The sequence below is a fragment of the Oncorhynchus nerka genome, linkage group LG28 (assembly GCF_034236695.1).
Source record: "Oncorhynchus nerka isolate Pitt River linkage group LG28, Oner_Uvic_2.0, whole genome shotgun sequence".
NCBI lineage: Eukaryota > Metazoa > Chordata > Actinopteri > Salmoniformes > Salmonidae > Oncorhynchus > Oncorhynchus nerka.
The window spans coordinates 74,855,915-74,869,335 of record NC_088423.1 but is presented as its reverse complement, the minus strand read 5'-3'; the positions used below and the strand labels follow the sequence as shown (position 1 = coordinate 74,869,335).

Below are 13,421 nucleotides of genomic sequence, written 5' to 3'. Positions count from 1 at the left end.
TCTCTTCACTTGTCTCTCTCTCCTTCTCTCTTCCATAATGTCTCTCTCTCCTTCTCTCTTCCCTTATGTCTCTCTCTCCTTCTCTCTTCCCTAATGTCTCTCTCCTTCTCTCTTCCTTAATGTCTCTCTCTCCTTCTCTCTTCCCTTATGTCTCTCTCTCCTTCTCTCTTCCTTAATGTCTCTCTCCTTCTCTCTTCCTTAATGTCTCTCTCCTTCTCTCTTCACTTGTCTCTCTCTCCTCTCTTCCTTAATGTCTCTCTCCTTCTCTCTTCCCTTATGTCTCTCTCCTTCTCTCTTCCTTAATGTCTCTCTCCTTCTCTCTTCACTTGTCTCTCTCTCCTTCTCTCTTCCCTAATGTCTCTCTCTCCTTCTCTCTTCCTTAATGTCTCTCTCTCCTTCTCTCTTCCCTAATGTCTCTCTCTCCTTCTCTCTTCCCTAATGTCTCTCTCCTTCTCTCTTCCCTTATGTCTCTCTCTCCTTCTCTCTTCCCTAATGTCTCTCTCCTTCTCTCTTCCCTTATGTCTCTCTCTCCTTCTCTCTTCCCTAATGTCTCTCTCTCCTCTCTTCCCTTATGTCTCTCTCTCCTTATCTCTTCCTTAATGTCTCTCTCCTTCTCTCTTCCTTAATGTCTCTCTCTCCTCTCTTCCCTAATGTCTCTCTCTCCTTATCTCTTCCTTAATGTCTCTCTCTCCTTCTCTCTTCCTTAATGTCTCTCTCTCCTTCTCTCTTCCTTAATGTCTCTCTCTCCTCTCTTCCCTTATGTCTCTCTCTCCTTATCTCTTCCTTAATGTCTCTCTCTCCTTCTCTCTTCCCTTATGTCTCTCTCTCCTTCTCTCTTCCCTTATGTCTCTCTCTCCTTATCTCTTCCTTAATGTCTCTCTCTCCTTCTCTCTTCCTTAATGTCTCTCTCTCATTCTCTCTTCCCTTATGTCTCTCTCTCCTTATCTCTTCCTTAATGTCTCTCTCTCCTTCTCTCTTCCTTAATGTCTCTCTCTCCTTCTCTCTTCCTTAATGTCTCTCTCTCCTCTCTTCCTTAATGTCTCTCTCTCCTTCTCTCTTCCCTTATGTCTCTCTCTCCTTCTCTCTTCCCTAATGTCTCTCTCTCCTTCTCTCTTCCCTTATGTCTCTCTCCTTCTCTCTTCCCTTAAGTCTCTCTCTCCTCTCTTCCTTAATGTCTCTCTCCTTCTCTCTTCACTTGTCTCTCTCTCCTCTCTTCCTTAATGTCTCTCTCCTTCTCTCTTCACTTGTCTCTCTCTCCTCTCTTCCTTAATGTCTCTCTCCTTCTCTCTTCCCTTATGTCTCTCTCCTTCTCTCTTCCTTAATGTCTCTCTCCTTCTCTCTTCACTTGTCTCTCTCTCCTTCTCTCTTCCATAATGTCTCTCTCTCCTTCTCTCTTCCCTTATGTCTCTCTCTCCTTCTCTCTTCCCTAATGTCTCTCTCCTTCTCTCTTCCTTAATGTCTCTCTCTCCTTCTCTCTTCCCTTATGTCTCTCTCTCCTTCTCTCTTCCTTAATGTCTCTCTCCTTCTCTCTTCCTTAATGTCTCTCTCCTTCTCTCTTCACTTGTCTCTCTCTCCTCTCTTCCTTAATGTCTCTCTCCTTCTCTCTTCCCTTATGTCTCTCTCCTTCTCTCTTCCTTAATGTCTCTCTCCTTCTCTCTTCACTTGTCTCTCTCTCCTTCTCTCTTCCCTAATGTCTCTCTCTCCTTCTCTCTTCCTTAATGTCTCTCTCTCCTTCTCTCTTCCCTAATGTCTCTCTCTCCTTCTCTCTTCCCTAATGTCTCTCTCCTTCTCTCTTCCCTTATGTCTCTCTCTCCTTCTCTCTTCCCTAATGTCTCTCTCTCCTTCTCTCTTCCCTAATGTCTCTCTCTCCTTCTCTCTTCCTTAATGTCTCTCTCTCCTTCTCTCTTCCCTTATGTCTCTCTCTCCTTCTCTCTTCCTTAATGTCTCTCTCTCCTCTCTTCCTTAATGTCTCTCTCTCCTTCTCTCTTCCCTTATGTCTCTCTCTCCTTCTCTCTTCCCTAATGTCTCTCTCTCCTTCTCTCTTCCCTTATGTCTCTCTCCTTCTCTCTTCCCTTATGTCTCTCTCTCCTCTCTTCCTTAATGTCTCTCTCCTTCTCTCTTCACTTGTCTCTCTCTCCTCTCTTCCTTAATGTCTCTCTCCTTCTCTCTTCACTTGTCTCTCTCTCCTCTCTTCCTTAATGTCTCTCTCCTTCTCTCTTCCCTTATGTCTCTCTCCTTCTCTCTTCCTTAATGTCTCTCTCCTTCTCTCTTCACTTGTCTCTCTCTCCTTCTCTCTTCCATAATGTCTCTCTCTCCTTCTCTCTTCCCTTATGTCTCTCTCTCCTTCTCTCTTCCCTAATGTCTCTCTCCTTCTCTCTTCCTTAATGTCTCTCTCTCCTTCTCTCTTCCCTTATGTCTCTCTCTCCTTCTCTCTTCCTTAATGTCTCTCTCCTTCTCTCTTCCTTAATGTCTCTCTCCTTCTCTCTTCACTTGTCTCTCTCTCCTCTCTTCCTTAATGTCTCTCTCCTTCTCTCTTCCCTTATGTCTCTCTCCTTCTCTCTTCCTTAATGTCTCTCTCCTTCTCTCTTCACTTGTCTCTCTCTCCTTCTCTCTTCCCTAATGTCTCTCTCTCCTTCTCTCTTCCTTAATGTCTCTCTCTCCTTCTCTCTTCCCTAATGTCTCTCTCTCCTTCTCTCTTCCCTAATGTCTCTCTCCTTCTCTCTTCCCTTATGTCTCTCTCTCCTTCTCTCTTCCCTAATGTCTCTCTCTCCTTCTCTCTTCCCTAATGTCTCTCTCTCCTTCTCTCTTCCTTAATGTCTCTCTCTCCTTCTCTCTTCCCTTATGTCTCTCTCTCCTTCTCTCTTCCTTAATGTCTCTCTCTCTTTCTCTCTTCCATAATGTCTCTCTCTCCTTCTCTCTTCCCTTATGTCTCTCTCTCCTTCTCTCTTCCCTAATGTCTCTCTCCTTCTCTCTTCCTTAATGTCTCTCTCTCCTTCTCTCTTCCCTTATGTCTCTCTCTCCTTCTCTCTTCCCTAATGTCTCTCTCTCCTTCTCTCTTCCCTTATGTCTCTCTCTCCTTCTCTCTTCCTTAATGTCTCTCTCCTTCTCTCTTCACTTGTCTCTCTCTCCTTCTCTCTTCCCTAATGTCTCTCTCTCCTTCTCTCTTCCTTAATGTCTCTCTCTCCTTCTCTCTTCCCTAATGTCTCTCTCTCCTTCTCTCTTCCCTTATGTCTCTCTCTCCTTCTCTCTTCCCTAATGTCTCTCTCTCCTTCTCTCTTCCCTAATGTCTCTCTCTCCTTCTCTCTTCCCTTATGTCTCTCTCCTTCTCTCTTCCCTTATGTCTCTCTCTCCTTCTCTCTTCCTTAATGTCTCTCTCTCCTTCTCTCTTCCCTAATGTCTCTCTCTCATTCTCTCTTCCCTAATGTCTCGCTTCTACAGGCTCCAGATGGAAGATGAGCTCCGACAGCGAGAGAGGGAGCGCGAGCGTGAACGAGAGCGCGAGAAAGAGAGGGAGCGTGAGGCAGAGCGAGAGAAGGAGCGGGAGAGAGAAAGAGAGAGGGAGCGAGAAAGAGAGAAGGAGCTGGAGCGGGAGAGAGAGCGTGAGCGGGAGAGGGAGCGGGAGAGAGAGAAGGAGCGAGAGAGAGAGAGGGAGATGGAGAGGCAGAAGGAGAGGCAGAAGGAGAGAGTGATGAGAGAGAAGGAGCTACAGTCCAAGGCGATGGAAAGTCACTACATGGCTGAGCTCCATGCCATGAGAGGACAGGAGGACAGAACCAAGCCTGAGAGACTCACCCCCAACCGGTCAGGTACGACACAACACCACCCCACCGTCCTCCAAACCTCTCAAGCACAGTCCTGCCTAACTTTATGTTGTACCACTGAAAATATTTCCATGACCTGTGTCACCTCAATAAAAACAGTTCACATCACACTGATATGGGTCTTCAATAATCAGAATAAAAACACATTTTCCCTCTCTTCTCAGACAAAACCAAAGAGCCCGCCCTCCAAGCTCCTAAGCCAATGCCACCAGGCCTCCACTCCTCCCTGAGCCAATCACATCACGGTGTTCCCGGCCTGGTCTCCGCCCATGGCCTCTACCTGGGGCCCGGCGGTGTGGGGGTGGGGCTCACCGCCGCCATGATGCTCCAGCGGACCAATGAGGAAGAGCGCTGGTTGGCGCGGCAACGGATGCTTCGCCAGGAGAAGGAGGATCGTCAGTACCAGGTGTCAGAGTTCAGACAGCAGGTCCTAGAGCAACACCTGGACTTGGGACGACCTGGGGAGGGAGGAGAGCTACGCTCAGACACACACAGGTTAGACACACACACACATACACACATACATATACACACATACACACATACATATACACACACACACACTCATACACACACACACACATACAAACACACATACACACACTTAGACACATACACACACACACACACACACACACACACACACACACACACACACAGGTTAGACACACACACATACAAACACACACACACACACACAAATACACTCTACATTCTAGTAGAGAGGGATTTGGATTCTCCAGATGTAGTCCTTCTACTCACTTCACTAGTGCAGTTTGCAGGAGCTGTGAGATATGGTAGAATCTGAGTCTCTCTCTGTGATCGTGTCACTGCCTTCCTGATGGGGACAGTTTCTAGCTGCGCACGGTGCAGTGCCACGCTGCAGTATGGCAGTCGTCACAAGTCTCTTAGGCAAGAGGATGTAGAGGAAGATAAAGGCAGTCACATGAATCACATCATCCTCTATTCCTATCCCCTAACACCTGACAGCCCCGTCACACACACACGGTAGGCTCTAAGGCTTCTGGGGTAGGAATGTCATTGATGTGTTTCAGTTAGTAGGAGAATTGGGGTCCTAATGCCTGATGGTTGTTGGCTCATCAGGAGGAGATTTAGATTATCATTCAGGCAGTGAGGGGGGCAGCTAAAATATACAAAGGCTAATTCTGGGCTAATCCTCTCCACCTTGTACAGCTTAAACCCTGTTCTCCCTCTGTGTGTGTGTGTGTGTGTGTATGTGTGTGTGTGCGTTGCTGGCCCTGCCATGTGTGTGTGCGTTGCTGGCCCTGCCATGTGTGTGTGCGTTGCTGGTCCTGCCATGTGTTTTGTGTGTGTGTGCGTTGCTGGCCCTGCCATGTGTTTTGTGTGTGTGTGCGTTGCTGGCCCTGCCATGTGTTTTGTGTGTGTGTGCGTTGCTGGTCCTGCCATGTGTTTTGTGTGTGTGTGCGTTGCTGGCCCTGCCATGTTTTGTGTGTGTGTGCGTTGCTGGCCCTGCCATGTGTTGTGTGTGTGTGTGTTGCTGGTCCTGTGTTGTGTGTGTGTGTGTTGCTGGTCCTGCCATGTGTGCGTGTGCGTTGCTGGTCCTGCCATGTGTTTTGTGTGTGTGTGCGTTGCTGGCCCTGCCATGTGTTGTGTGTGTGTGTGTTGCTGGTCCTGCCATGTGTTTTGTGTGTGTGTGCGTTGCTGGCCCTGCCATGTGTTGTGTGTGTGCGTTGCTGGTCTTGCCATGTGTATGTGTGTGTGCGTTGCTGGTCCTGCCGTGTGTGTGTGTGTGTGTGTGCGTTGCTGGTTCTGCCATGTGTTGTGTGTGTGTGTGTGTGTGTGTGTGTGTGTGTGTGTGTGTGTGTGTGTGTGTGTGTGTGCGTTGCTGGCCCTGCCATGTGTGTGTGTGTTGCTGGCCCTGCCATGTGTGTGTGCGTTGCTGGCCCTGCCATGTGTGTGTGCGTTGCTGGCCCTGCCATGTGTGTGTGTGTGTGTGTGTGTGTGTGTGCGTTGCTGGCCCTGCCATGTGTGTGTGCGTTGCTGGCCCTGCCATGTGTGTGTGCGTTGCTGGCCCTGCCATGTGTGTGTGTGTTGCTGGCCCTGCCATGTGTGTGTGCGTTGCTGGCCCTGCCATGTGTGTGTGCGTTGCTGGCCCTGCCATGTGTGTGTGCGTTGCTGGCCCTGCCATGTGTGTGTGCGTTGCTGGCCCTGCCATGTGTGTGTGCGTTGCTGGCCCTGCCATGTGTGTGTGCGTTGCTGGCCCTGCCATGTGTGTGTGCGTTGCTGGCCCTGCCATGTGTGTGTGCGTTGCTGGCCCTGCCATGTGTGTGTGTGTTGCTGGCCCTGCCATGTGTGTGTGTGTTGCTGGCCCTGCCATGTGTGTGTGCGTTGCTGGCCCTGCCATGTGTGTGTGCGTTGCTGGCCCTGCCATGTGTGTGTGCGTTGCTGGCCCTGCCATGTGTGTGTGCGTTGCTGGCCCTGCCATGTGTGTGTGCGTTGCTGGCCCTGCCATGTGTGTGTGCGTTGCTGGCCCTGCCATGTGTGTGTGCGTTGCTGGCCCTGCCATGTGTGTGTGCGTTGCTGGCCCTGCCATGTGTGTGTGCGTTGCTGGCCCTGCCATATGTTTTACTAGGTAGGTCAGGTTTCATGGGTGGGGTTAATACAGGTCTGGTAGACACACTGTTTCCTATCTGTAATCCTGCTATATAATCACCTTGATATGGTGTGCTGGGTTCTTTACAATCCAGGGCCTGCAGATTGCAGATACACACACCCACACACAGAGAGAGTCCATATCGCTGGAGGCATGTAGAGTCAGATTAGGAGGTAGAGTGCCAGGTTTGGTATTGAGAGGTTCTGGACAGTTCTGTTCTGTCCCTCCATCTGTGTCCATCCATCTGCGAATTTCTGTCTGTTGTCTTTTTCTCTCCTTCATCCTGAGTCTGTCTGTCTGTCTGTCAGTTGAACCTGTGTCTGTTTCACCCTGTCGTGTTTGTCCGTCTGTCAGTACTCCTCTGTGTGAATCCTGTGTGTTGAAAAGATCAAAGCAACCCAGGCTGGGTGGAGAGCTGTAGAGGTGGAGCGCTGTAGAGGTGGAGCGCTGTAGAGGTGGAGAGCTGTAGGGGTGGAGAGTTGTAGAGGTGGAGAGCTGTAGAGGTGGAGAGCTGTAGAGGTGGAGAGCTGTAGAGGTGGAGTGCTGTAGAGCTGTAGGGGTGGAGAGCTGTAGAGGTGGAGCGCTGTAGAGATGGAGAGCTGTAGAGGTGGAGAGCTGTAGAGGTGGAGAGCTGTAGAGGTGGAGAGCTGTAGAGCTATAGAGGTGGAGAGGTGGAGAGCTGTAGAGGTGGAGAGCTGTAGAGGTGGAGAGCTGTAGAGGTGGAGCACTGTAGAGGTTTGTAGAGGTTTGTAGAGGTGGAGCGCTGTAGAGGTTTGTAGAGGTGGAGAGCTGTAGGGGTTTGTAGAGGTTTGTAGAGGTGGAGAGCTGTAGAGGTGGAGAGCTGTAGAGGTGGAGCGCTGTAGAGGTGGAGCGCTGTAGAGGTGGAGCGCTGTAGAGGTGGAGAGCTGTAGAGGTGGAGCGCTGTAGAGGTGGAGCGCTGTAGAGGTGGAGCGCTGTAGAGGTGGAGAGGTGGAGAGCTGTAGAGGTGGAGCGCTGTAGAGGTGGAGCGCTGTAGAGGTGGAGAGCTGTAGAGGTGGAGCGCTGTAGAGGTGGAGCGCTGTAGAGGTGGAGAGCTGTAGAGGTGGAGAGCTGTAGAGGTTTGTAGAGGTTTGTAGAGGTGGAGAGCTGTAGAGGTGGAGAGCTGTAGAGGTGGAGAGCTGTAGAGGTGGAGCGCTGTAGAGCTGGAGAGGTGGAGAGCTGTAGAGGTGGAGCGCTGTAGAGGTGGAGCGCTGTAGAGGTGGAGAGCTGTAGAGGTGGAGAGCTGTAGAGGTGGAGCGCTGTAGAGGTGGAGAGCTGTAGAGGTGGAGAGCTGTAGAGGTGGAGAGCTGTAGAGGTGGAGAGCTGTAGAGGTGGAGCGCTGTAGAGGTGGAGCGCTGTAGAGGTGGAGCGCTGTAGAGGTTTGTAGAGGTGGAGCGCTGTAGAGGTGGAGCGCTGTAGAGGTTTGTAGAGGTTTGTAGAGGTGGAGCGCTGTAGAGGTTTGTAGAGGTTTGTAGAGGTGGAGCGCTGTAGAGGTGGAGCGCTGTAGAGGTGGAGCGCTGTAGAGGTGGAGAGCTGTAGAGGTGGAGCGCTGTAGAGGTGGAGAGCTGTAGAGGTGGAGAGCTGTAGAGGTGGAGCGCTGTAGAGGTGGAGAGCTGTAGAGGTGGAGAGCTGTAGAGGTGGAGAGCTGTAGAGGTGGAGCGCTGTAGAGGTGGAGCGCTGTAGAGGTGGAGAGCTGTAGAGGTGGAGCGCTGTAGAGGTGGAGAGCTGTAGAGGTGGAGAGCTGTAGAGGTGGAGAGCTGTAGGGGTGGAGAGCTGTAGAGGTGGAGAGCTGTAGAGGTGGAGAGCTGTAGAGGTGGAGAGCTGTAGAGGTGGAGCGCTGTAGAGGTTTGTAGAGGTGGAGCGCTGTAGAGGTGGAGCCCTGTAGAGGTGGAGAGCTGTAGAGGTGGAGAGCTGTAGAGGTGGAGAGCTGTAGAGGTGGAGAGCTGTAGAGGTGGAGCGCTGTAGAGGTGGAGCGCTGTAGAGGTGGAGCGCTGTAGAGGTGGAGCGCTGTAGAGGTGGAGAGCAGGGGCCTGTGTACTCTGACCACATCCTCCTCTCCTTTCCTTTCCACTTCGCTCTGGGCTACTCTGCCTGGACCTGATAAGACCATCACAGAGAGGGAAAGAGAGAGAAGAGGGAGGGAGATGCCTACCTATATGTGTGTGTATTTGGGAGAAGGTGCATCTGTGGAGTTGAGGTGTATGAATTACAGAAGACTGTGCATCATGGCTCGTTGTGAGTAACACAACACAGTGCTCATTACAGTCTCTCTCTCTCTCTCACGCTCTCTGACACAGATCCATACCAAATCATCATGAACCGGGTGGCCGTGACCTCCACCCCCACCTGGGCGCCCCTCCCCCCCTCATCTCTCCCAAACCCCTCCAGTCGCGCGACCACCCCCACCCCCTCCCCCCACCACCCTGTGGAACCCCGCCTCCCTCATCGATACCGCCTCGGACTCACGACGCACCACCCACCACGACCCTCCAGGCTTGGGCCACTACGACCTCAGCCGCTTGCCTCCCAAACTGGAGGATGGGCTCCGGAGGGGCAGGGACCGGGACGGGGGCCTGGAGAAGTACCACCCCCCACTCCGAGGCCCCCCGGGGCTGCCTGAGCCCAGCACCTTCCTGGCAGAGCTGGAGAAATCCACCCAGACCTTCTTCAGCCAGCAGAGGGCCTCGCTGTCCCTGCCCAGCCAGTACGGAGAGCTGGGGGGAGGGATGAAGAGCAGCGGGGCCCTGAAGAGCCTCCAAGGGCCCTCAGGGATGGGGAGACAAAGCCAGGCCCAGGGACACAGTCTGGGCCAGGGAATGGGGCCTGAGTCTGGCCTAATGTATGATGAGTTTCTCCAGCAGCACCGTAGACCTGTCAGTAAACTGGACCTGGAGGAGAGGAGGAGGAGAGAGGCCAGGGAAAAAGGTGAGATATACCCTACTGCTGCTAAACCCATTGTTTCACGCTTGTGTTTTTAGAGTTTAGTTGATTTTGTTTGGTTTTTGTATTATGTTGAAAATGCATTCCAAGCTAAAAAGTCTAACTTGTGTAGAGATTCTGTTTTTGTGGTGTCAGTGTCAGTACATTGTATTTGTGTGGTGGTAGTATGTACTGAAGTTGTAGGTTGTGGTTGTGTAATGGTAGTATGTACTGAAGTTGTAGGTTGTGGTTGTGTAGTGGTAGTATGTACTGACGTTGTTAGTTGTGGTTGTGTAGTGGTAGTATGTACTGAAGTTGTAAGTTGTGGTTGTGTAATGGTAGTATGTACTGAAGTTGTAGGTTGTGGTTGTGTAATGGTAGTATGTACTGAAGTTGTAGGTTGTGGTTGTGTAATGGTAGTATGTACTGAAGTTGTAGGTTGTGGTTGTGTAGTGGTAGTATGTACTGAAGTTGTAGGTTGTGGTTGTGTAATGGCAATGTAAATGTAAAATGTAGTATGTACTGAAGTTGTAGGTTGTGGTTGTGTAGTGGTAGTATGTACTGAAGTTGTAAGTTGTGGTTGTGTAATGGTAGTATGTACTGAAGTTGTAGGTTGTGGTTGTGTAGTGGTAGTATGTAGTGAAGTTGTAGGTTGTGGTTGTGTAATGGTAGTATGTACTGAAGTTGTAGGTTGTGGTTGTGTAGTGGTAGTATGTACTGAAGTTGTAGGTTGTGGTTGTGTAGTGGTAGTATGTACTGAAGTTGTAGGTTGTGGTTGTGTAATGGCAATGTAAATGTAAAATGTAGTATGTACTGAAGTTGTAGGTTGTGGTTGTGTAGTGGTAGTATGTAGTGAAGTTGTAGGTTGTGGTTGTGTAGTGGTAGTATGTACTGAAGTTGTTAGTTGTGGTTGTGTAGTGGTAGTATGTAGTGAAGTTGTAGGTTGTGTTTGTGTAGTGGTAGTATGTAGTGAAGTTGTAGGTTGTGGTTGTGTAGTGGTAGTATGTACTGTAGTTGTAGGTTGTGGTTGTGTAGTGGTAGTATGTACTGAAGTTGTAGGTTGTGGTTGTGTAATGGTAGTATGTACTGAAGTTGTAGGTTGTGGTTGTGTAGTGGTAGTATGTACTGAAGTTGTTAGTTGTGGTTGTGTAATGGTAGTATGTAGTGAAGTTGTAGGTTGTGGTTGTGTAGTGGTAGTATGTACTGAAGTTGTAGGTTGTGGTTGTGTGGTGGTAGTATGTACTGAAGTTGTAGGTTGTGGTTGTGTAGTGGTAGTATGTACTGAAGTTGTAGGTTGTGGTTGTGTAGTGGTAGTATGTACTGAAGTTGTAGGTTGTGGTTGTGTAGTGGTAGTATGTACTGAAGTTGTAGGTTGTGGTTGTGTAATGGTAGTATGTACTGAAGTTGTGGTTGTGTAGTGGTAGTATGTACTGAAGTTGTAGGTTGTGGTTGTGTAGTGGTAGTATGTACTGTAGTTGTAGGTTGTGGTTGTGTAGTGGTAGTATGTACTGAAGTTGTAGGTTGTGGTTGTGTAGTGGTAGTATGTACTGAAGTTGTTAGTTGTGGTTGTGTAATGGTAGTATGTACTGTAGTTGTAGGTTGTGTTTGTGTAGTGGTAGTATGTACTGAAGTTGTAGGTTGTGGTTGTGTAATGGTAGTATGTACTGAAGTTGTAGGTTGTGGTTGTGTAGTGGTAGTATGTACTGAAGTTGTTAGTTGTGGTTGTGTAGTGGTAGTATGTACTGAAGTTGTAGGTTGTGGTTGTGTAGTGGTAGTATGTACTGAAGTTGTAGGTTGTGTAGTGGTAGTATGTACTGAAGTTGTAGGTTGTGGTTGTGTAATGGTAGTATGTACTGAAGTTGTAGGTTGTGTAGTGGTAGTATGTACTGAAGTTGTGGTTGTGTAATGGTAGTATGTACTGAAGTTGTAGGTTGTGGTTGTGTAATGGTAGTATGTACTGAAGTTGTAGGTTGTGGTTGTGTAGTGGTAGTATGTACTGAAGTTGTAGGTTGTGGTTGTGTAGTGGTAGTATGTACTGAAGTTGTAGGTTGTGGTTGTGTAATGGTAGTATGTACTGAAGTTGTAGGTTGTGGTTGTGTAGTGGTAGTATGTACTGAAGTTGTAGTTTGTGGTTGTGTGGTGGTAGTATGTACTGAAGTTGTAGGTTGTGGTTGTGTAATGGTAGTATGTACTGAAGTTGTAGGTTGTGGTTGTGTAGTGGTAGTATGTACTGAAGTTGTAGGTTGTGTAGTGGTAGTATGTACTGAAGTTGTAGGTTGTGGTTGTGTAGTGGTAGTATGTACTGAAGTTGTAGGTTGTGGTTGTGTAATGGTAGTATGTACTGAAGTTGTAGGTTGTGGTTGTGTAGTGGTAGTATGTACTGAAGTTGTAGTTTGTGGTTTGTGGTGGTAGTATGTACTGAAGTTGTAGATTGTGGTTGTGTAGTGGTAGTATGTACTGAAGTTGTAGGTTGTGGTTGTGTAGTGGTAGTATGTACTGAAGTTGTAGGTTGTGGTTGTGTAGTGGTAGTATGTACTGAAGTTGTAGGTTGTGTTTGTGTAGTGGTAGTATGTACTGTAGTTGTAGTTTGTGGTTGTGTAGTGGTAGTATGTACTGAAGTTGTAGGTTGTGGTTGTGTAGTGGTAGTATGTACTGAAGTTGTTAGTTGTGGTTGTGTAGTGGTAGTATGTAGTGAAGTTGTAGGTTGTGTTTGTGTAGTGGTAGTATGTACTGAAGTTGTAGGTTGTGGTTGTGTAGTGGTAGTATGTACTGTAGTTGTAGGTTGTGGTTGTGTAGTGGTAGTATGTACTGAAGTTGTAGGTTGTGGTTGTGTAATGGTAGTATGTACTGAAGTTGTAGGTTGTGGTTGTGTAGTGGTAGTATGTACTGAAGTTGTTAGTTGTGGTTGTGTAATGGTAGTATGTAGTGAAGTTGTAGGTTGTGTAGTGGTAGTATGTACTGAAGTTGTAGGTTGTGGTTGTGTAATGGTAGTATGTACTGAAGTTGTAGGTTGTGGTTGTGTAGTGGTAGTATGTACTGAAGTTGTAGGTTGTGGTTGTGTAGTGGTAGTATGTACTGAAGTTGTAGGTTGTGTAGTGGTAGTATGTACTGAAGTTGTAGGTTGTGGTTGTGTAGTGGTAGTATGTACTGAAGTTGTAGGTTGTGGTTGTGTAGTGGTAGTATGTACTGAAGTTGTAAGTTGTGGTTGTGTAATGGTAGTATGTACTGAAGTTGTAGGTTGTGGTTGTGTAGTGGTAGTATGTAGTGAAGTTGTAGGTTGTGGTTGTGTAATGGTAGTATGTACTGAAGTTGTAGGTTGTGGTTGTGTAATGGTAGTATGTACTGAAGTTGTAGGTTGTGGTTGCGTAGTGGTAGTATGTACTGAAGTTGTAGGTTGTGGTTGTGTAATGGCAATGTAAATGTAAAATGTAGTATGTACTGAAGTTGTAGGTTGTGGTTGTGTAGTGGTAGTATGTAGTGAAGTTGTAGGTTGTGGTTGTGTAGTGGTAGTATGTACTGAAGTTGTTAGTTGTGGTTGTGTAGTGGTAGTATGTAGTGAAGTTGTAGGTTGTGTTTGTGTAGTGGTAGTATGTAGTGAAGTTGTAGGTTGTGGTTGTGTAGTGGTAGTATGTACTGTAGTTGTAGGTTGTGGTTGTGTAGTGGTAGTATGTACTGAAGTTGTAGGTTGTGGTTGTGTAATGGTAGTATGTACTGAAGTTGTAGGTTGTGGTTGTGTAGTGGTAGTATGTACTGAAGTTGTTAGTTGTGGTTGTGTAATGGTAGTATGTAGTGAAGTTGTAGGTTGTGGTTGTGTAGTGGTAGTATGTACTGAAGTTGTAGGTTGTGGTTGTGTAATGGTAGTATGTACTGAAGTTGTAGGTTGTGGTTGTGTAGTGGTAGTATGTACTGAAGTTGTAGGTTGTGGTTGTGTAGTGGTAGTATGTACTGAAGTTGTAGGTTGTGGTTGAAGTTGTATGTACTGGTTGTGGTTGTGTAGTGGTAGTATGTACTGAAGTTGTAGGTTGTGG

General features: G+C 48.1%; 1 protein-coding gene across 1 annotated transcript in view; it reads left to right on the top strand.

Moving 5' to 3' along the window:
- The window catches only part of LOC115125463 (genetic suppressor element 1-like), a 539,601-nt gene that overhangs the window by 505,036 nt on the left and 21,144 nt on the right, over positions 1-13,421 (top strand). The window contains 4 exon segments of the mRNA XM_065013123.1: positions 3,439-3,806; positions 3,986-4,316; positions 8,772-8,874; positions 8,877-9,399. Coding sequence (XP_064869195.1) covers positions 3,439-3,806; positions 3,986-4,316; positions 8,772-8,874; positions 8,877-9,399 — 1,325 coding nt within the window.